Source organism: Eretmochelys imbricata, chromosome 5, assembly GCF_965152235.1.
Source record: "Eretmochelys imbricata isolate rEreImb1 chromosome 5, rEreImb1.hap1, whole genome shotgun sequence".
NCBI classification, from domain to species: domain Eukaryota; kingdom Metazoa; phylum Chordata; order Testudines; family Cheloniidae; genus Eretmochelys; species Eretmochelys imbricata.
The window spans coordinates 49,036,075-49,059,302 of record NC_135576.1 but is presented as its reverse complement, the minus strand read 5'-3'; the positions used below and the strand labels follow the sequence as shown (position 1 = coordinate 49,059,302).

At 40.8% G+C, this 23,228-nt stretch overlaps 1 protein-coding gene across 1 annotated transcript in view; it reads left to right on the top strand.

The window, feature by feature from the left end:
* ARHGEF28 (Rho guanine nucleotide exchange factor 28) overlaps positions 1 to 23,228 on the top strand; it is a 197,394-nt gene that overhangs the window by 40,521 nt on the left and 133,645 nt on the right. The window contains exons 4-5 of the mRNA XM_077818012.1: positions 14,538 to 14,685; positions 17,699 to 17,992. Of these exons, the coding sequence (XP_077674138.1) occupies positions 14,538 to 14,685; positions 17,699 to 17,992 (442 nt within the window). The remainder of the gene's footprint in view (positions 1 to 14,537; positions 14,686 to 17,698; positions 17,993 to 23,228) is intronic.

The window sequence follows — 23,228 nt, the reverse complement described above, 5'->3', positions numbered from 1 at the left end:
AATTCTAGGCATGTGTGTACAGCACCAGCACAGTGGGGTCCTGATCTTGGTTAGGGCCTCTGTATGCTAGTGTAACATACATAAACACATTTATTATTATTAATAAAATGAGGTGTCCCCTGATTAAATAATGAAATGAGCTTAATGCAGTCAGTAAACCAGATTTATTTTAGCATACTGATGGTGCACAGATGCCTTAGTTGCTGGCTTTAAATATCTAAAATAACTATTCCTTTTTGGTGAGATTGCTTACAAATCAATCATGGAATGCGGTGGTTAGTATGTGTGTGACTATGTTGAATTCTAATAGCTGGTTACAGCTTACAGGAAGGGTAAAAGTTCCAGCTCAGTTAAGAGCTTATGGGAATTCTCCTCAAGTTGTTGAGTTCCATATTTCTGGAACAATGAATATGTTCTACCCAATGTATGGAGCTATATCTTCCATACAGCATACCACTGCAAGTTTACAAGGTCTCTTCTCACTTTTAGAGGTACATGTAATGTTGAGAGAATACTTTCCTTAAAATCTACAAAGTTTATATATAATGTCTCAAGCTATACCTAAAAGAACAATAATTTTTTCATGTAGTTCAGTGAAGACATTTGTTGGGTAGTTTTAGGACTCATGCTAGGGGCATATCAATAGGATTGTAATTGTGTAATATTGTCTCCTTACATAGTAAAGGCTAGATTTGTTAAGGCAGCTGGGCAAATGTGCAGGCAAATATGAGTGGGAGTCAAATGCTTAATTTCCAGAGTAAGGGTTTATCTACACATGGTACTGTTCCTGATTATTTGCATGGGCTTATGGTAAATAGGAAGAAGGCACTCTTGTTTTGGAATAGGAGTGTCCATCCAGGAAGCTAATCAGAACCAACTCCAGCGGTAGCAATCCTTTGGCAGATTCAACCTGCAGTGCACACTGAAGGGTTGCTACACCCAAAGTCCAAAAAAAGGGGACATCTGGGATGATCCCATAAAATTAGACAGCTGACAGTATGTACTGAGCACCCCCACAGATTTCTTGGGACAGCTATCTCAAAAAAGGGGCAATCCTGGGAAAACCTGAACAGGTAGCAACCCTACTCAAGTACAGCAGAGTGGATCTCTCTTTTGCATTGCATTTTTTTTCAACCAAAGAAAGGAGGGTGAAGCAAATAGAAAGGAAGAAGGAAAGGAAGGTGACAATATAACAAAATCAGTCCAAAGACGAAAATAATTTTTGGTTCAGTTCAGGATTAAGGCTGAAATTCAAAGTTTTCCTTACTTTATAAGAACTTGGGGTAATTTAAGACAAAGTGATGTCCAGACCCATCAAAAATCTAGTAGTCCCTTCTCAGTCCTGAGGAAGTTACTCTTCCCCAACTCTAGTGTGTTTCCGTTATTGTCCCTCCCCCTTGCTCATGGGGAGAGGCATGTCTGCAGCCTCCCATGTGAGCAGGAGAAGTGTTCCCAAACACTGCTGAGTCTTTTTGCTGACCTCTCTGATCAGTGTGTAGAGGGAGCTGACTACTGAACAGCTCACTCTGCGTTCTGAGGGATGAGCTGCTGCTCTCACATTATTGGTGCCAGATGTTTGGAGTTCCCTGGTTTGAAACTTCAGAGGCTCAGAACTTGGTGTTCCAGGAAGCTTGCCTTAATCCGCTCCTGGCAAGAACCAGTTTGCCCATCCCTGCTGTAAATTACCATCAAATTCCTCACACAGACTAAATCAATCTATATGTGTGAAAAACCTGTTTTTTCTATTTGATTAAAAGAAAGAGAATGCCTGGCTCTATAAATCCTGTTAGATGCATAAACGCTTCTAATCTCTTCTTTGGCTCCAGTGCCATGGCTGCATTTTCACTAATACGAGGTGTGCTCTGTTTTTTAAGCCCCAAATTGAGGAAATCAATGTCACAGTTGCTTAGTCATGGATTTAATATGTTTAGAATTCGGTACATATGTTTATAAATGCTCAATAACTTAGCCCTGCCCACACTCTGTCCATTCCTTTTGGTGTCTTAAAACTCTTTGAGCATTTATGTACTTGCTTGCACAAGTTATGAAGCTCTTTGGTTCTGTGTGAAAATCTGTTTGCCTCTGTATTTTCTGCCACGTGTATGTCTCGAACCAGGTTCTGTTCTTCTTTACAAGGAAGGGAAATCAATGGAGTTGCTCCTGATTTACATAAGTATTATCAATGAATTGAGATCAGATCTCTGTCCATCGTGTATGTATGTTTGAAAATGTAACTCTTGCTTCTCAGCTGGAGAAACTATTAGTGGTTTGCAGTAATATTTTAATTGAATTTAAACAATGAAATCCAGCCTAACTCTTGGTGACGCGCTTTGTTACTGTAGAGAGGACATGCTTAAAATTATAGGGTGCCAGGATTTCACCCTATAAGTTCAGGGCAAATCCCCATTCACTTAAAGAAGGCTAGGATTTCATCCATCTTCTCTAAATGCTATGGCTTCTTCTATTAAGCAATTTTTGGATGACAGCAGGCGGTCTGTGGCTGAATCTAGATATGTTGGAGCTGATGCCAAGAGGCTTGGAGAAGGGTTGGAAGGAGGTGGCCGTGTTGGTTCCTGCCTCTGCTGCTGTAGGAGTTTGATTAGTCTACTGTGTTTTCAAGTTGTCTGTAAACTAAGAGTCAGCTTGAATCCCTGGCTCCTTCTGGAATTCCAGGTAGCGCTGGTGGTCAGTACAGCCTTTTCTCACCTGCATTTGGTTAGGCATTTGCAAACCTTTCTCTAGATCCAGACATTGCCACAATGCTCTGTGCCTTTGTGGCTTCCATATTGGATTACTACAGCAATATGCTCTGTATGGAAATTAGCTTGAGGACCATCTGGAAGCTATAGCTTGTGCAGAATGTGACTGCTCTTGGGGTTACTTGCAGGAACACTGTCTAAAACTGCATTCTTCAAAGTTCCCCTGACTTCTGTGTACTCTTCTGGGTTCTGGTTTTGTTGTATGAAATTCCATATGGCTAGGGCCCTGGTGGTCTGAGACACCTCCTCTCTCACCATGTGCTCCCAGGACAGCAGAGGTGCTCAGATTATAGTCCCTGGATGGAAACATATGAAGGATGATGGCAGGGTGTTTTCTGTGGATGGCCCTTGGGTCAGGAATTTGCTTCCCAGCTAGGTCTGCCAGGACTAAATTTTGAGTATTCAAGCATGATACAAGGCCCCTTTCCTAGGCATTTGCCTAAGAGACTGAGGGACAAGAAGGCAGGGGACTAAATTTATTTGGTGGGTACTGAGGGGTGGGGTGGGCATGTTAATATGTTGATTGAACATATTTTTATGGATGAATAAATGAACAATGAAGATCTACTGGTACTATGTTCTTCCCCGTTAATCAGGAAACAACATAGATGTGCTTGGCAGGGGGAGAGGAAAGAGAGAGAGTTTGAATCGTCAATAGACAAATGAACTTGTGAAAGTAGTGTCAAGAGGGTATGTGATCAATTTACTAAGCGCCATGCAAGTTCCTAGGAATCTGGCCAAGAGAAGTTCTGTGCTGTCCACAGTATCAAAGCTGCTTTGTATTCAGGCCACTTGTCCAGTTTTTCAGTAGAGGAGAGATCTGTGTGGCTTTTTTAATTTGGGGTTTTGGTACCTAAAAAGAACACTAGTAGTTTTAGATCAGTTCTATATCTTAAAAATGTACCCTTTGTGCAGAATAAATATGTCAATAAGGAAAACTGCTTAGCCATAGTGTCTGAAACAGACCTTGAAATACCCTTGGTTTTCAGGATGCACATCTGCCCTTGAGTTTAAGGTTTACAGCATGGGATATTTCCTTTTAGTCTTCCATTCTATCGAGCTATAAAGGAGTGGAAGATAAGTTCTGAAAGTATTAAAAACTTGATGCAGCCTCAAAGGAGTATTGGCTCAACAGAGGTAAGAGGATATAATAGTTGGAGTGTTCTATAATTTTCAATGTAATGCACAATGACAAATGTTGTGCACATCTTTAGAGTGAAAATATTGGGGGGGGGGAAAGGTTTTCTGTACTCTTTGTATTTTAATTACAATTGTAATTAATAAGTGAAGATTAACTTTTTTATTACATCTTTTCATTAGGTCTCTGGACCCTAAATGCACATTGCCCCCCATAAGTAATAACCACTTGTTTTACAGATTATATTTTAAAATAAGTCAATCATTTGAAGTATCAATTTCATGTACTATATATGACGTAGAACTTTACTGTCCTTTTCACTTTTGTGTAGTGATTTGTTAAGGTTGTTTAGGACTGAATTGCACCCTTTAAATGTTCAGAACCCTGACTTTGCTCACTTTGCACTTTACAGTTCATGGGCTGAGACCAGATATGCTCTAGCTCAACCAGGCGTAATGGACTAGATGCAGGAATCATGAGTGAAATTATTTGGCCTATGTTATGCAGGCTATCAGACTCACTAGATGACTATAAAAGTCCGTACAGGTCTTAAAATCTATGCATCAGTGCCTTCATAAAGTTCAAGAAGTGAGTTACTAATGGCAGCATATGAGTTGCATGAGTAGTGGGGTGGCAACAGTTCTCAAACTGTTTCCTTTCCTGATTCTAACAGACAAGAAGCACCAGCAGTACTAAGAACATCACCTGTGAATAGGGCTGTGAAGAAATTAAAAAAATTAATTGGGCGATTAAAAAAAAATAGAATACCATTTATTAAATATTTTTGCATGTTTTCTACATTTTCAAATATATTGATTTCAGTTACAACACAGAACACGTGTACAGTGCTTACATTATATTTATTTTTGATTACAAGTATTTGCACTGTAAAAAAACAAAACCAAGAGAGTATTTTTCAATTCACTTAATACAAGTACTGTAGTGCAATCTCTTTATCATGAAAGTTGAACTTACAAATGTAGAATTATGTACCAAAAAACTGCATTCAAAAATAAAACAATGTAAAATTTTAGAGCCTGCAAGTCCATTCAGACCTACTTTTTGTTCAGCTAATCACTCAGACAAACAAGATTGTTTACATTTGAAGGAGATAATGCTGCCCGCTTCTTGTTTACAACGTCACCTGAAAGTGAGACACATGAATCTATTTTCTCTGATAACCATGTCTCTTCCATACTGAGTACCTGCACTGAACATCTGTCACAAGTTTTACTTATTAAGCTGTGACATTATAACCTTACCCCACCCCACCAGGTCCCAAACTCTTTTGGGGAAGGTGAAAAAACCTTGACTTGGCCAGTTGGGCAGCACGAGAAAAATTCCTTCCCAGCCCTCAGGGAAAAAGGGTGACTAGCATGATGCTCACAGTGGATCATGAAGGGACTTGGTCCTTTTTTAGATTTTAAAGATCAGAGGGCAGGTGCTGCCAGCCCAATCCAGGTGAAAGATGGCTCCCTGGGACTGTATGGGTATAAATATCACCACCACCACCTGGTCAGCTGGAAGGGCAGTGCCCCTCCCTAACCTGGTCCAGCTGTTTCCTGTTCCTCCCTGCTCTGCACAGATAAATTTTCTGCCTTCCTCCTCTCTGCTACTAGTTGTGGGGGGAGCCCTTAAAGGGGCAACAACTACTTCCAGACAGCCGGACTAAGGCCCACTACATAAAGTTGTGTGAGCACGATAGTATATAATATGAAAAATTAGCTGATGGCTGAACAGCAAGGCTTGGGAGAAATCCAGTCTCCACTGAAGTCAGTGGCAAAACTCCCATTGACTTCAGCGGGCTGGGACTTCACCCTGTATTTTTAATATATTGTTCAGCTTCTGAAAGCATCCTTAGATCATTTATAATATACAAAAAGGGTATATATGTAATATTATTATTTAGCAGTTATATGGTGCATTATGTTTTCAAATCACTGTGTGAAGAGTGCTGATATTAAAAAATAAAAGTCAGGTTTAGAACACGGGAGAGATGAATTGTGCAAATACTATGTGAAACTTTTCCTACCAGTTTTGCAGAGCTCTGACACATGCACACCGATTCCACTTACAAGCTTAGAAACCTTCAGTCAAGGTTTCTAACTCTAGGGTACAGATATGGGGACCTGCATGAAAACCCCCTAAGCTTATTTTTATCAGCTTAGGTTAAAACTTCCCCAAGGTACAAACTATTTTACCTTTTGCCCTTGGACTTTATTGCTGCCACACCAAGCGTCTAACAAATATATAACCGGGAAAGAGCCCGCTTGGAAACGTCTTTTCCCCCCAAAATCCTCCCCAAACCCTACACCCCCTTTCCTGGGGAAGGCTTGATAAAAATCCTCACCAATTTGCATAGGTGAATACAGACCCAAACCCTTGGATCTTAAGAACAATGAAAAGCAATCAGGTTCTTAAAAGAAGAATTTTAATTGAAGAAAAAGTAAAAGAATCACCTCTGTGAAATCAGATGGTAAATACCTTACAGGGTAATCAGATTCAAAACATAGAGAATCCCTCTAGGCAAAACCTTAAGTTACAAAAAGACACAAAACCAGGAATATACATTCCATTAGCACAGCTTATTGTATCAGCCATTTAAACAAAACAGAATCTAACGCATATCTAACTAGATTGCTTACTAAGTTCTAAGACTCCATTCCTTTTCTGTTCCTGGCAAAAAACAACACAGACAGAGAGAGCCTTTGTTTCTCCCCCCCTTCAGTTTTGAAACTATCTTGTCTCCTCATTGGTCATTTTGGTCAGGTGCCAGTGAGGTTATCCTCGCTTCTTAACCCTTTACAGGTGAAAGGGTTTTTCCTCTGTCCAGGAGGGATTTTAAAGGTGTTTACCCTTCCCTTTATATTTATGACACCTTCTAATCAAATGCTGTAAAGTAAGAGAAACTTAGCCATTAGCTGACTGACATTGCATCACATAGGAATAGCTTTGCATCACAAGTAGTTTGCACTAAATGAAGATGTTTCTAATTACCCAAATAAAATAAAATACATTTTGAAGAGCAGCAGTAGTCTCCTTTATTACACGTTTTCTAGGTTCATCATTAAAGTCTAAAAAAAGTCACAAGGTGTAACTAACATTGCTTTAGCTTTAACAAAATTATTAAAGCTCACATGGAAATAATACATAATTATATAGGGTTTGAAGATGAGTCAAAGGTGCTTGTATAAGAGGCAGTAAGAGATGAAAAGTAATGGAAGGGATTCAGGGTGGTGAGTAGGTGATAACATGGATGGACCAGTGGGAGATTTCAATGATATTAGCAGGAGTATTTTGGGTAGAATCAGGTGGGAAGAGGAGAGGGATGGTGTTACTGGAGAAGAGACATTTATTGTAATCAAGACACACAATTGCTACTGTAGACAATGGGTTTTACCAGAGGGAATAAAGACCAAAAAGAAGATTTTTGTGTTATTAAGCAGGAAGATATGAAGAAAGAATCTGGATGCGAAGGGAGGAAAGAGAAGTTTGAGATTCATATGTGAAGTACCTGGATCCAATGCCAAACCAATCAGCCATCACCAGAAAATCTGGGGCTCCCGTTCCTCCTCTAAAAGCCCACTTTCCCTAGCATCTTGAATTTTCTGTAGTAACACATAGTGAAGTCTTCTTATTGCAGGATTTTCCAAATGAATAACCTAAATGTTTTCCAGTTACAATGTAGCTACGAAGATGCCTTCTTCCTATAAAATCTTTCCTTACAGTATTAAGCAGATTCTTCCTCTGTAAGGTACAGGCCATGAAAAATCAGTATCTTATCCTACATCCATTAGCTGTCCACTGCTTTTTCTTCCCTTTTTTCCCCTTTCCCTTTTTGTTTTGGTGAGTTGTCATGAAAATACTGAACATCAAATAATATGATTAGTGTTCCCCATATCTTTCTCCTATCTTTACGTAACCTAAGTGTTTTTAAAGAACAGAACAACGTTGGCCACTGGGTACAATAATAAACTACATTTTAAAATTAGAGTAGATTGATAAGACTAGAAGTGCTGTCCTGCTGCATCTCCCTTGTGCCAGTCTGCTGTTGCAAAGTGGGTAGCGCTGGCCATGCCTGAGGGGAATCCCCAGGTGGTATAGCACTAATACAGGGAAAAGCGGACACGGCTGAAGTTTCCCTGTGCTCCAGTGATCTCACTGGATCAGCTCTTAGAAGACATAGGCATTCAGGTGTAATGTAGAGCAGTTCCTGAGGTGCTCTAAGTTATGCCAGGGACTGGTCCAGAGAAGTGAGTCACAAAATTGGAGCTCATGGCTAAAACGGGATGTGGGATGTTCACACCTGAAGATCAACAGTTTGCTGAGTATAAACAAAGGTGTACAAGCCAAGCGAAAGTAGGAGAAAGCACTTCACAGGCACGGCAATGTTTCAGACTAGCCTTGATACGCTAACAGATTGAGAGGTAGGAACAGATATGTATGTTTGTAGGGCATGTGTACACTACAAACTTTTGCAAAAAGAAAAGGAGTACTTGTGGCACCTTAGAGACTAACCAATTTGTTTGAGCATGAGCTTTCATGAGCTACAGCTCACTTCATCACGAAAGCTCATGCTCAAATAAATTGGTTAGTCTCTAAGGTGCCACAAGTACTCCTTTTCTTTTTGCGAATACAGACTAACACGGCTGTTACTCTGAAACCTACAAACTTTTGGTGACACAAGTTACTTTGGCATAAAGCTGCTGCAGTTAGTACATGGCTTGTGTGCCTGCTTACTTTGCTCCTTGTGTTGGCACTGTGCATACTCACTAGGAGTGCTTGTTTCAGTGTGTGGTGTGGTGCCCCATGGATAGGTACCGTCCGACTTTTGGGAAGATCCGGTAAAACACAGTGGGGCAGAAATGAGTCGCACAGGGGTCACTAGGATTGTGGGGTCAAGTTTCAATCATGCTACTTTCTCCACCCCATAATGCCATTCCTATCCCATAATTTTCATGCCTTTTTTGAAAATCTCACAAACCCGAATGGGACTTGCTGTCTCTGACAGAAGCATGGAGTCCACACAGCTCTGCACTGCAATGAACATTGCAAGCACGGGGCATGTGATCCTTGGGTATTTGCAGAGCCGCGGGGAATGTGATGATTTCTTCAAGGGCAGATTGCTGTGGGACATAGCGAGAACCGGTTCAAAATGGTTGATAACGTTCATGGAGCAGCTGTAAATAATGGCGTGCCGCAGAAATGAGCACTGACTGATGGGATCGCATCATACTGCAGGTTTGGGATGATGAGCAGTGGCTGCAGGACTTTTGGATATGCAAGGCCACATTCCTGGATCTGTGTGCTGCGCTCACCTCAGTCCTCCAGCACAGGGATACTAGAATGAGAGCAGCACTGGCAGTGGTAGGGCAAGTGGAGATCGCCCTGGGGAAACTTGCAATGCTGAATTGCTACTGGTCAGTGACAAATCATTTTGGTGTTGGAAAATCCACTGTGGGGACGATTGTTATGCAAGTGTGCAGGGCTATTACTTACCTCTGCTACTCAGCACTGTGACTCCAGGCAGTGTGCAGGACATAATGGATGGATCTGCAGTAATGGGGTTCCTAAACTGCAGTAGATCAATAGACAAGATGCACATCCCTATTTTGCTACCAGACCACCTTGCTGCAGAGTACATCAACTGAAAAGGCTATTTTTCTACGGTTATGCAGGTGCAAGTTGGTCATCGGGGATGCTTCACTGACATCAATGTTGACTGGTTAAGAAAAGTGTATGGCTCCTGCATTTTTAAGAACTCAGGACTGTTCAGAAAGCTACAAGCAGGGACTTTCTTTCACAACCAGTGGATTACCAGTCACAATATTGAAATGCCATTAGTGATCCTAGGGGGACCCAGTCTACCCCTTACTACCCTGGCTCATGAAGCCAGACACTGGCCACCTTGAGAACATCAAGGGGAGATTCATCTACAGCAGTGGTTCCCAAACTGGGGTTCGTAAAATGTTACAGGGGGTTCTCAGGGAAAAATTCCTGAATGGTGGACAGAGCTGTCCCTAGGGACTCAGGGCAGAGCGGGCCAGCAGCCTGGAGCCCCTGGACTTCCAAGAGCTAAGCAGATCAAAGCAAGCATATCTATCACACTGAGGAGTTTTAAACTTTAAGACTCCTTATAAGAAATAGAAATGGAGGTGGATATTTTTTGGAGTTTTTAAAATTAAATAGGCAGCTAGTATTGTTTTTAAAATTATTATGAAGAACAAGTTTAAGCTTTGTTGCAACGTGCGTTGTTTGCCTGGACTGCTCAAGACCTGAATGCTTGTGTAGGAGAACTCTTTGCATTGGCTTTTTAAATACCTTCATGCTGTTTCACATCTGATACTGCTTGATGAAACATAGGAGCCTTGTCTTATAATAGGCTTATTCAAAGTGATACAAGCTACAAAAGTGAGATCTTGGAAGAGTGTTGCCGTTTTCATAATGTAATAAAAATACTGTAATGATAAATAATAATAAATAGCGTGTAATAAGCATGTCATAAAAACAAATTTTATATTTCCAAGGTCACTGCTTTTATAATTTATACTCCGGTAAAGGAGGGAATCCCTGGAAATATTCATTTTTAGGAGGGGGCTTGTGAGACTTGACATTTTAGTGAAAGGGGTTCACAAGTTGTTAAAGTTTGGGAACCACTGATCTACAGGCTTAGCAAATGCAGAATGACAGCTGAATTGGCTTTTAGTAAACTGAAGGGATGCTGACATTGCTTACTGACAAGACTGTATCTCATTGAGAAAAGTAGTCCAATGGTTATAGCTGCCTGCCATGTCCTGCATAACATCTGTGAAGTAAACGGGAAGAAGTTGCCACAGGATAGGGGGGCAGGGTGGAGCGGCTGTTTGCTGAGTTTGAACAGCCATACAGTGGCTCAATGGTTTAGGGAGGCTTTGAAAGAGCACTTTAACAGTGAGCCATAGTAATGTGTTGTAGTGTACTATGCTCTACCTGCCCTGCAGTTTGGGGGCCTGTTAGGAATTATGTGGCGCTTGATGCTCATCTGTGAATATAACACTGTCAATGTATCTATTCATTTTGTGGTGCTTGTTGTAGATTTATGATTATATCCTTGCATGTGTCACTCATCCTATGAGTTCTGTCAAAGTATACAAGTACAGCTAAGTGGGTGCTTTCACTACCACCAGGCATTCTGCAGCATATATTGGGAACTAATAGCGATTAATTGTTTTACAAACAATAGAGTTTTATTGAGTGATGAAAATACTTTAAAAATTCTGTGCAAGTTAAAAACAAATACATTAAAACTTTAATAAATTTATATCACAAAGTTTAGAGAAGGGGAAGGAACATTCATGTCCATTTTAGCTACACATACATTAGTCATGGCTCTCACAGATCAGTGTGTGTGAAGCTGTGGTTGTCCTTAGTGTGGAATGGTAGGGACAGGGGTGCCATGTGGAATAGTGGAGGGAGGCATGTAGAGAGGTGCTACACTGCAGTTCTCCATGGCCTGCAAAGGGAGGTGAGCCTGACATTGAATCTGTAGGTCCACAAGAGTCTGCAGCGTCTGCATTTGCTGCCAGAGAAGCCCCATTATGTCCTGATGCAGCTTCCTGGCCTCTTCCTGCTGGGACTCCTGGACCTTTCTCCTCTCTGTTCTTTCCTTCTCCATAATCTGCATGATTCATCCTCCAGGCCCTCTCTTCACGCTTTGATACAGCACTGGGTTGCAGGATCTTCCTGAACAGGTCATCCTGAGTCTGCTTCTTTCCCGTCCTTATCTGGCTCAAGAGTTGTCATAAATATAAAGGGAAGGGTGACCACCTTCCTGTATACAGTGCTATAAAATTCCTCCTGGCCAGAGGCAACATCCTATTACCTGTTAAGGGTTAAGAAGCTCAGCTAACCTGGCTGGCACCTGACCCAAAGGACCAATAAGGGAACAAGATACTTTCAAATCTTGGGGGAGGGGGCGGAAGACTTTTGTTTGTGCTCTTTATTTACACATGTTTGTTCTCTCTTGGGACTGAGAGAGGCCAGACAGAAATCCATCTTCTCCAACCCATCCTAATCCAAGTCTCCAGTATTTCAACCAGTATAGGTAAACCAAGCAAGGCGGATTAGTTTATCTTTTGTTTTATGTGAATTTTCCCTGTGTTAAGAAGGAGGTTTATTCCTGTTTTCTGTAACTTTAAGGTTTTGCCCAGAGGGGGATCCTCTGTGTTTTGAATCTGAATACCCTGTAAAGTATTTTCCATCCTGATTTTACAGAGGTGATTCTTTTACCTTTTCTTTAATTAAAATTCTTCTTTTAAGGACCTGATTGCTTTTTCATTGTTCTTAAGATCCAAGGGTTTGGGTCTGTGTTGACTTGTACAAATTGGAGAGGATTATTATCAAGCCTTCTCCAGGAAAGAGGGTGTAGGGCTTGGGGGGATATTTTGGGGGAAGACATCTCCAAGTGGGTTCTTTCCCTGTTCTTTGTTTAAAATGCTTGGTGGTGGCAGCATATTGTTCAAGGCCAAGGCAAAGTTTGTACGTTGGGGAAGTTTTAACCTAAGCTGGTAAGAATAAGCTTAGGGGATCTTTCATGCTGGTCCTCACATCTGTACCCTAGAGTTCAGAGTGGGGAAGGAACCTTGACAAGTGTGAAGGGAGAACCCCTCCAGGCCACAGCGACAGCAGCTATAGATAAACCATGCACAGATACCATTGTCAGCACAGGCACAACGAAAAGCAAAAGTTAAGATTCAGAACTCCCTCCTTTTGCTCCCACAAAGTTTTAAACAAGACTTGACACTTCTGCTTGGGATGACTTGTGCATGGCACCGCTCACAGCACCTGCAGAGTGAATAGGGCCCGCAAGATGTGAGAGAAATGAGGAGAAAATTGCTTGGTTGCATGAACCTATGAATATAGGGCAATGGCACTGGATATTGGCACCATTGTCCCACAGGTGGTGGTGATTTTAGCTGATATCTCACTCATGCAGGTAGCAAATAAATAGAAAGCACAGCTGCTGCTGGCATCTCACAGCTGCCCACACCTGTATGCTACTAGTCTGTTGACTGCAACCGGGCCTGCCAAAGTTATCAGCGGCTGGCGCAGGGAAAGTGTCTTATTGCGGAGACAGAAAATACACGTTTAGCGACATGTTAGGACAATTCTGTCTGTGGCTTATTAAAAGTAATCGTAGCGACCAGCAACCCTTGTGAAGCAAGCTGTTCTTCTCTTTTAGGAAATGCATCTTCATCTAAATTTCCTCCCTCAGACGTTGCAGACATTTGTTATTGTTTGCTGCTTTCAGATCCCTTTCCTGTGCTTTTTTTGAAGCTATTGTACAGTGGCTTTTTCTTGGCTTGTTACTTTCTATTGATTATTTAAAAAATAAAACAAAAAGGGTGGCTATCTCTGGGACGTCATATTTCTTCGATCTTGCACAATTGTACTAGAGCAGTGGTTCCCAAACTGGGGTTCGTGAAATGTTACAGGGGGTTCTCAGGGAAAAATTCCCAAATGGTGGACAGAGCTGTCCCTAGGGACCCCAGGCAGCACGGGGCCAGCAGCCCGGAGCCCCTGGACTTCTAAGAGCTAAGCAGATCAAAGCAAGCATATCTATCACACTGAGGAGATTTAAACTTCAAGACTCCTTATAAGAAATAGAAATGGAGTTGGATATTTTTTGGTGTTCTTAAAATTAAATAGGCAGCTAGTATTGTTTTTAAAATTATTATGAAGAACAAGTTTAAGATTTGTTGTAACATGCGTTGTTTGCCTGGACTGCTCAAGACCTGAATGCTTGTGTAGGAGGAACTCTTTGAGCTGGCTTCTTAAATACCTTCATGCTGTTTCACATCTGATACTCCTTGATGAAACATAGGAGCCTTGTCTTATAATAGGCTTATTCAAAGTGATACAAGCTACGAAAGTGAAATCTTGGAAGAGTGTTGCCGTTTTCATAATGTAATAAAAATACTGTAATGATAAATAATTTAATAATAAATAGTGTGTAATAAGCATGTCATAAAAACAAATTTTATATTTCCAAGATCACTGCTTTTATAATTTATACTCTGGTAAAGGAGGGAATCCCTGGAAATATTCATTTTTAGGAGGGGGCTTGTGAGACTTGACATTTTAGTGAAAGGGGTTCACAAGTTGTTAAAGTTTGGGAACCACTGTACTAGAGGGAGATATTAGTGCTTTTTTTGGTCAACCAAGTGTTAACAATAAGATTGTTTCATTTGAAGAAAATTCTGAAATAAATTAGCATAAAATAAATTTCAGAATGCAGACATTTTTTATTTTTAATAGAATGTTCTCATGAATATTAAAATATACTGGTTGATTGGCCTACTTATTTTGACCCATTTATTTATGCTTGGTTAAAAGTTGGATATTCTTCTGTAGGTATGAATTGTGATTACAGGAATTAGTTAAAATATTTTAAAAAAATTAATCCTATCCATTACAGTTTGATAAATATAGTATTGCCTTCTGAACAGGGATGGATAATAGCAGATTTTTATTTGAACTACTGTTATGTTGTAGAGCTGAAAAATTAACCAGTAAACTTTTAAAATCTGAAATATATATTAGTAGGCTTATTGGCTGTTAGAACACTGCTGGGTGTATACAAAGTTATTTTCCCTTTTCAGGGACAGATGACTGTGTATGCAAAGTTTGACAAAGATACTTACCTCCGAGAAGATGCTGAATGTTACTTTGTTTACAATGGATCCACTCAGAGACACATAACGTTTGCGGAGCGAATTAATGATAGTGCTCTTCAGTCCATCATTCCAGGTGAGCACTGTTGTTATATCACATTTTTATTTCTCTGTCCCACCCCCACTTTCCTTTTTGATGTGAATTAAAATCTGATAGTTTGACATAGTTGTGTTTTCTTATTAAGTTTTTATAATGGGAAACATGGTACGGTGGGGTGGGCTTTGGGGATGAGTTTGTGTGGTTAGTCTTGTTTCTGCCCTCTTGTGCTTTTTGCAACACTATATATATTGTTTGCAATGGGGGAGCAGTACAGTGCATGTGGTCTTCAGATGTGACTTGATGATTAAGCCTCTGTGATGTCTACAAAACAAGCCAAGTCTTAGCTCAGGCCTTTTGCTACTGGACTTCTGAAGCCTGCAGAACCCCTCTGTGTCAGTCTGTGGGCCATCCCAGAATGTAGTGGTTAAGATCGTCCAGTTCCTCAATCTTGGCTTGATCTGGGGATTTTACTGAGAACTGTGGATTTGTCCAGGTCTGGGTTATGTGTGTGCTGCTCTGTGGCTTGCTGGGTATGGCGTTTTGTGGACAATTCCAGCCTGCATTGTATCATTTGACAAATGATGTGAAGAGATTATATTATGGGAGGGAGATCCAAGGAGGCAGCGTTCAGGTTAAGTGCCTCGACCTGCCTCTGCATTTTAAGTGCTTGTTTTTATGGCCTTGGCCTTTCAGTGTTGTTTCTTTGGGTTGTGGGGGAAGGCAGAACAAAGAATGAGAAACACCCTTGTTGGTGAGCAAGTGAACCCTCTTGTTTCTGGTGGGGTGAGAAATGCCCATACTTATTTGACTTCTGGAATTGTTGTGGCGCCCAGGAACGTAGTGCTACATCAAGACCTGGGTTGGAGTCACCTTGCAGCTAGGGCCACCATCCCTAAGAGCAGGACTGGGGAGCATCACTTCTTCATTCTCTTCTGATTTGAAGTCTTGTAGTAAGAAGTCATCAACACTTGTATTTGGAACATTGCCTAAGCTGATGATGTATGTGGAAGAGGAGTGGGATGCAAACATATGATCCTGGTGCTTCACAATGAAGGGTGTGAACCTGGACTAGCCTGACACCCCATTTACTGCCTTAAAAAGAGATTATCTCCTTGGCTGCTATAATACGGAAACTGATTGTTTTTTAAAAAAATATTATTTGTGAACGTTCCGTTTGTTAGTAAATAGCAGATATAAATACAGTCTTCCAGTGCAGTAGGCTCTGCTTGTTACTTGTTCCTATTTACTTATGCAATAACTAGAGGAGATTTAGATTCTGCAAACAGGCAGTTGATGAAAAGGAAAAATTCTTTGCTGTCCCATGACTGCTTCTTTAATTCACTAAATGGGAAGAGATTATCATGGAATAAAATGGAAGAAATGTCATGTTTTATTTCAGGGTATCAAACTAATTTTTTTATAGAGGAATGAATTTGTTTTTGAACAAGAAATAAAAACATAAAGCCATAGACTACACTCAACTTTCTGTCTATTCCTACAGAAAATAATGGGTGATTTAAAACAAAGATTGAGGGTTGAATAGTCTTTATATTGTAACAAAACTTTACTTAGTAAAGTTGCCAAATAAAAGTACTTTGTATCATTTTATGTTTAAAGACGACTGCTATCACTGTTCCTTGTTTATTTGCCCATTTTCTTGTGTATTTAATTTACCTGATTTGTATGAACAATTGTAGTATGCAGAAATCAGATGCATACCTACATTGTTTTAAAATCTACCCTTTAAAATAGTATCAGTAGGTTTCAGCATTCACTCATGTGAGACGTTTAAGAACAGTGCACAGCTCTTGTAGAGATATTTCTAAGACATCACATTTAGATAACTATCTTTGAAACTAACCCTGGGGTTATCAAAAGAGCCTGAGGGAGTTAGGTGTCTAGGACAGTGGGCTCCTAACACAGCTGGGCACCTGTGAAAATTCCAGCCATAAATTGAAAACTTAAAATTGCTTTAAATCCGTGTTGTCAAAAATGTGGTTGCATAAATAGAGACATACATTTGTGGAAAGCTTCTGGGGAGGTCAGTGGGTATAAAATCCATGTTTTAAAAAAAAACTCCTGGTGCTCCCACTCCTTGTTCCTCAGGAATCCCTTTTTTGCTGTCATCATTTTTCTTGCTTCTGACCCAAAGAACTGTTTCTGTGGTTGGTGACAGCAGTCACAAAGGGCTGATCTTGCTAGGAGAGCAGAAGGGAGGTATAGAAAAAGTTGCCACTGGGGGCGAGTCACCATCTATACTGGTCCTCCACTGAAAGTTGTGATTTTTCCATTCATATGACTGTTACATCTTTAATTTACATGTCAACATCTGCTACCCTGCAGGTGACATCTGCTGCCCTGTCTATTCACTGCCCCCGGTTCTGTTCCCCCCTCCCTACTCTCACTCACTGTGACCTAGCAGATGTGCTTTGGGCATGGGGTTGGAGGTACCTAGCTGTGTTTGGTCCCAAAATGTGCATGCTGGGATCTGTTCAGCTAGCACCCATGCTCAGATGTGGTCTGCCAATGACCACTTACCCATCTCCCACTTTCAATCCTGCTGATGAATACTGAGGACTTTGCAGGGTAGAACCAAGACTGTTAAAGGAATTCTAGGACTCAGATAATTTAAATTTACCATTTCACATCTCTTTTTTCTTTTTTTTTTTTCTTAAATTACTGTAGGTGTTGAAATGCCCTAAGCCACCTCATCCTTTTGAATTAGGGCATTCAGCACTTACTGTAATCTGAGATGTGTTTTTAAGCAGACCATCTTAAAGTACCCAGGACTGGAAAGGCTGGTTTTGAAACCAAATACATCCATATAACTGGGAGGACATTTGTTATCATTATAGTCAGTTTTAAATTTGTGACCAAATGTGAGTGATAGATTCCCTTTAACCAAAGGATTTAAATGGAGGGAAATAAAATAAAGCAATGTCAGATACATTTTCGAAGTATTTCTTAGGTTAAACAAGAGATGAGGGAAGAGCAATATATATTCTAAAAGTAGCTAATGTGTTAATGATTGATCTACGTTATATTTCAGGCCATGGATGCCAAGAAACAGTTTCAGTCTCTGTGTTCATGTACACGAAGGGATATTCACCTGTGACCCTGGGCTGCTGCTCTGTCACTTACAAACAGAATCTGTCTTGCAAGTTATCTCATTTTCTGGTTAGCCACTTTGACTGCGTCACTTCTACTAGTCACCAGACACTACTCAGTAAGTTTGGGCTAACTGTGGAAGATTTGCAGTCACTGGATCATGATATGATGCTGGCCATAGCTCATGAAGAGCTGCCACCTACATGGAACGTCCTTGGAAATTGTTCAGAAGACGGTAGGATTTTTCACTGAAAAGCTTTTAACTGTAATTTGCCTCTACCTGTACAATTCAAACTAGTGTTTGTGACCTTTCATAGCAGATTCCCTGTGGTTTTATTTTACTGTTATGTTGGGCAACTTACATTTCAGAGAAGGGAAATCAAGGCTTCAGTTTGTTCCTGTATCATCATATTGTTATTGTAATTCAGTCTGTCAAAGAATCTTTTGTACCTTGACTCTCACTGTGAATTTAGTCCTTTTGATGAATAATGCCTGTCTACAACTGATGACAATTTTGGTGCTTCAAAAAAAACTAAGGATTATTATAATGCTTGCTGAGCAGGACCGGCTCTAGGCACCAGCAAAGCAAGCACATGCTCGGGGCGGCACAATTCCAGGGGCGGCATCATTCCGGCCATCCCTTTTTTTTTTTTTTTTTTGCTTGTTTAGTTGTGCTCTTGGAGCTTGGGTCGGCAAAAAACCTCGAGCTGGCCCTGGTGCTGAGGAGCGTGAAATTTTTCTTTAGACCCACAAAAAAAAATTATGATGTCATGAAACAGGCAAAAGAATGTCACAGTACAGGAATTCTAACTAGTGACTATGCATATTGTTTACCACGCTACAGTCAATAGTGATGCCTCGCTTAGGATTGCATTGACCCCTTGAAGAATACATATTCTATAAGTTTCAGGGCTACCCTATACAAAATGGAGTCCTCATTAATATATTAATATGCTCTGCTAGGGGAGCATGGGATTTTTTAGTGGCCGGTTGTGTGCTGAGAGAACGTAGAATGAAAAATAGCCATGGTACTTTATTTGAGCAGTATTACTAAAACTTTTGTCATGAAATCAGGTGAAATGTCAGTTTCAGGTTTATTTACAAACACACAACTAGGGTTAGGTTTGCTGAGGAGCATGAACTTTTTCTTTAGACCCAGCGGATTTATAGCTTTGCTTGTAAGCCGTGTGAAACTTCATGGCTTCACGTGTTTTCCACTGATGATCTGGTACGTTTGGCTGAGTTTTGTTTTGAGTATTTGAAATTGTTCAGAATTTGAAGACAAGCAACCCCATGTGAACCTAAGCTGAAAAAAGACATTTAGGAAACACAAGCACTGAATTTCACCCAGTTATATTTATTGCACTCTCTGGTGTGAATTGTTTCAAGACTTTTCTAATTCCACTATGTGTGTAGATAATAGTGGATTTCATACTGCTCTGGGGTGTTCTTTTTGAAAAAAGGTTTTTCAGGAGATTGGAAATCTGTTTTAAAAAATGGTTTTAATTCATAGGATTATTTTTCCCTACAAAATTTGATATTAGGGATATACCTGATTAGAGTTTAAAAAAGAAAAAGTAGAGTGGCTTGTGTGGTGCATTGAATTAGTGCACGCATGTACGGAGAGTTGCTGGCTTCGGCAATAAGAAAGTGTGTGTTCAGTTGTTTCCTTCTCATGTGTAGTAAACATTGGTTCACATCACTAAACTACATTGTAGTTGAGCATAGTTTCTAATCAAGGGCTTGAGCCAAGGCCACAGAAGGCCATGGGAATCCTCTCATTACTTCAGTGGGTTTCAGTTTGGGGTTGTAGCGAGACCCATGTCTAAAGTATCAGTAGGCATAGCAATATTCTGAGGTAGAAAGCCAGGGCTGTGTTGGGACACTTGCATGGCACCTGCCCACACTAAACGTGCTGCAGCTTCAGTTACTTCCACTAGGCCGACTGAGTTTTAAAGTCATAGGGTCATGAGACTGTCTCAGCCAGTATTAGGCACTCCTGTGAAAATAGCAGCTTCCATCTAAGTATCACTGGACTCTTCCTTTAATTTTTAGTTACTGTCCAGCAAGTTTACTTCAAAATGCTCCTTTCATTCTGAATATTGCACTACTCACTACCAGAAGAGTCTGAAAGGGCTTCACTTTACCTTTTGTTTTCATACCTTTTGCACTTGCTTTCCACTTTGTTTGAGACTGACAAGCCTCAAATGCAGTGATAAAGCTGGGAAATGTGTCCCAACTACTGCATTAAATGTAATTGTTTGAAATATGTGATCACTTTGCCCCAAATGTGTTTCATTATCAGTTATGTTGTGTGGATACTTTCTATGTTTTAGATTTTCCTTGTAATCTGTGTTTCTGTTTTAGCCAGTAACTAATGGTCAATAGGTAGTCCAAGGGTGGACAAACTTTTTGGCCTGAGGGCCACATTGGGGTTCCAAAACTGTATGGAGGGCTGGGTAGGGAAGGCGATGCCTCACCAAACAGCCTGACTCTCGTCCTCTGACTACTTCTGTCAGAACCTCCGACCAAGCCAACCCCTTCCGCTCCTTGTCCCCTGACCGCGCCCTCCCGGGACTTCCTGCCCCTTATCCAACCTTCCCCCCCTTCCCACCCCCCGCTCCTCGCCCCCTTACCATGCCGCTCAAAGCACCAGGACTGGCAACCACGCTGCCGTGCAGTGTAGAGCACTGTAGCAGGCTGGAGGCTCTCACAGCTGTGTTGCCCGCAGGAGCTCGCATCCCTGCTGCCCAGAGCGCTGGTGGCACGACGAGCTGAGGCTGTGGGGGAGTGGGGACAACAGGGAAGGGGCTGGGGGCTAGCCTCCCTGGCTGGGAGCTCAGGGGCTGGGCCGGACAGTCCCACGGGCCGGAGTTTCCCCACCTCTGAGCTAGTCCATCCTCCTTGAAGACCACATGGAAGCATCAGCATGTGCAGGATCCCTCCCACCTATGCATGGTGAACTGTTCTGAGCACATAACAGCTTTACTTAAAGTTCTGTTCTGACTTCCCATTTGTTTCTGGGTGCATTTCAAGGCAGTGGTGACAGTCTCTAATGTGGTACTTATCTATCTGTGAAACCACCTCTCACCTTATACCTGTATCATGGTTGTTAAAATTAGCAGTGATTCTCTTTTTGCTGGTTCCTGAATAAAACTCCCCACAATTGGTAGCACGATTGGTGCGGGCCCTCACTTCTATAGTCATGAATGTAGTAGTGCAAAGGCTTGAATTGTATTTATTTGGCAAGATAGGGTATATTCTTCTTTATATGTGTGCAAATCTCTTGCTAACACTAATAGGAATTACATACATAAATCAAGAAGAGAATATATCTATTCACTCAGGAAAATGAACTCTGATTACTCCTGTTGATCCCTTCTGATTTGGAGCGTCCTGAACAGCTTTTCTCACAGTGCCACTATTCTATACAGCTGTCTCTTGTTTTGGTTTTTTTTTGCACCAGGGTATGTACACCAGTGTAGCTACAGCTCTGCAAACCCCACATTGTAGGTGCACTGCAATGGTAAGATGGACCTTGCACCAAGGTGACTTGCTCTGCTAACTTACTGGTGTAAATTGCACCAGTGCAATTCCTCTTTGTACTGTTGCAGTGTCTCTGCATCATGGGCATTTGTATTAGCTACATTGTTGTAGTTATACTGGGTTGCTTTTTCATAACCTATATGAGCTCTCTTATTCTTGATCCTTTTTAGCTCCAATGAAAAATGTCTGAATGGGTCCCTTATTATTCATTATTTGCATTTCATCTGTGCCTGGGGACCCCTCTCCAAACATGGATAATCAGGGTCCCATTGTGCTAGGCTTTGTGTGAACACCCAACCAAAAGGTAGTCCTTGTCCCAAAGAGCATGTAATCAAAGTTGTCAGGGAGCATCTCTCTCAACAACTTGATAAGTTTACAAATTCCTGAGCAGCATTTTGTGTGTGTGTGTGCGCGCTAGAATTATAGGACTGGAAGGGACCTTGAGAGGTCATCTAGTCCAGTCCCCTGCACTCATAGCATATATGCTGATTGACTTTAGTTCTGTCAACTTCTTTGTCTACACTGCATGTTTTTTTTCCTTTTCCCTTCACTGTGTCCTTTTCCTCTCATTTCTATGTGTATGGTTTTATTTTGTTTCTTAGGTTTCTTTTTAAAAAATCTTGTATAACTAATACCTTACCTTTCTCTTATCCCAGGCTAAGAACTGCTAGTATACATGATTTGTTCACTAATTGGTTGCTTATCAGTTACTGAAAGAGTACCTACGTTAGGACTACACATTTATCAGACAAAAGAACTGTTTGTTTGAATTGTTAGTTTTCAAAGGGCTGCTGTTATCTATTTCCAGAGTGTTTATTCAAAGAAAATGACTTTAGAATGACATTGATGGAGGAAATTATTCTACCTTATGGTGTTTTTGGACCTCATTTTTTTAATGAGTATTTAGAGACATATGGTTTGATGGAAATACAGTCAAAAGAATAATTTATTCATAAGAGTTTTGGTATTTGGAACCAGTTCTTGTAATCCCTTTGTAAGTGTATAAAATGGGTTGGATAAAGGGAGGAATTGAATTGGCTACTGAGTGTTCTAAACAATCCAGGAATTTAATACAATCACACAGATCAGAACTTGTTAGCCGCATTATTTAAACTTGAAAAAAGGAACAGTTAATAAAAACATGATCCTTTCAGGAAGCATAAATTATTATTGTAATATGTGGCTGTTTGTACACACAGAAAGCAATGTCACCAGCTACCCACATACATAATACATGAGGGGTCATGATGTTCTGCTTCACAGTCGCAACCAGAGCTAAGGGAGACTCCATGCATTCAAATACCCCCCCCTTTTTTTAAATAATATGTAGCCTGTATTTCTGAAAAAGAAACCCTACAGGATGCTAATCACTAATGTGGACTAAGGCACAGCATTTGTTAGAACTGGCCAAAAAATTTCAAAAAAATTGGATTTTTTCAAGCAGCTCTAGAATTCATATTTTAAAATACTTCCTGCGATAGGTACTTTTTATTCCCTTTATAGAAAACCCCTGTAGAGCAGAATAGAGATTAAGGGCTCTGTAGAAATTGCTGAAAAAAACCTATCAGCCCAAATAGACCCGTCTCATGGGCAAAACCTGTGGGAGAGGTCTGGGCCAGGCGAGGAAATCTCCGCAAGGATCCCTGCACAACGTGTCCCCTATTTTGTTGGTGGGGTAGAATTTGTGGGGAACAGGCTCTGGGACTCACCCATACATTTTGAAGACCCATGGGTGATGGATGGATGTTCTCAGGGGTCTGCTACAGGGTGGAGTTAAGATTGTCTGGATGACTGTAAATGTGCTATTAATGAAATAATAATTTCTACTTCCTTTGTCACAAACCATAATAATTTTCAAGGTAAATAATGTTCTTTAAAGTTTGGAACCATTAGTAGAAGCAACATAATTTTCTGTTTCTGAATTT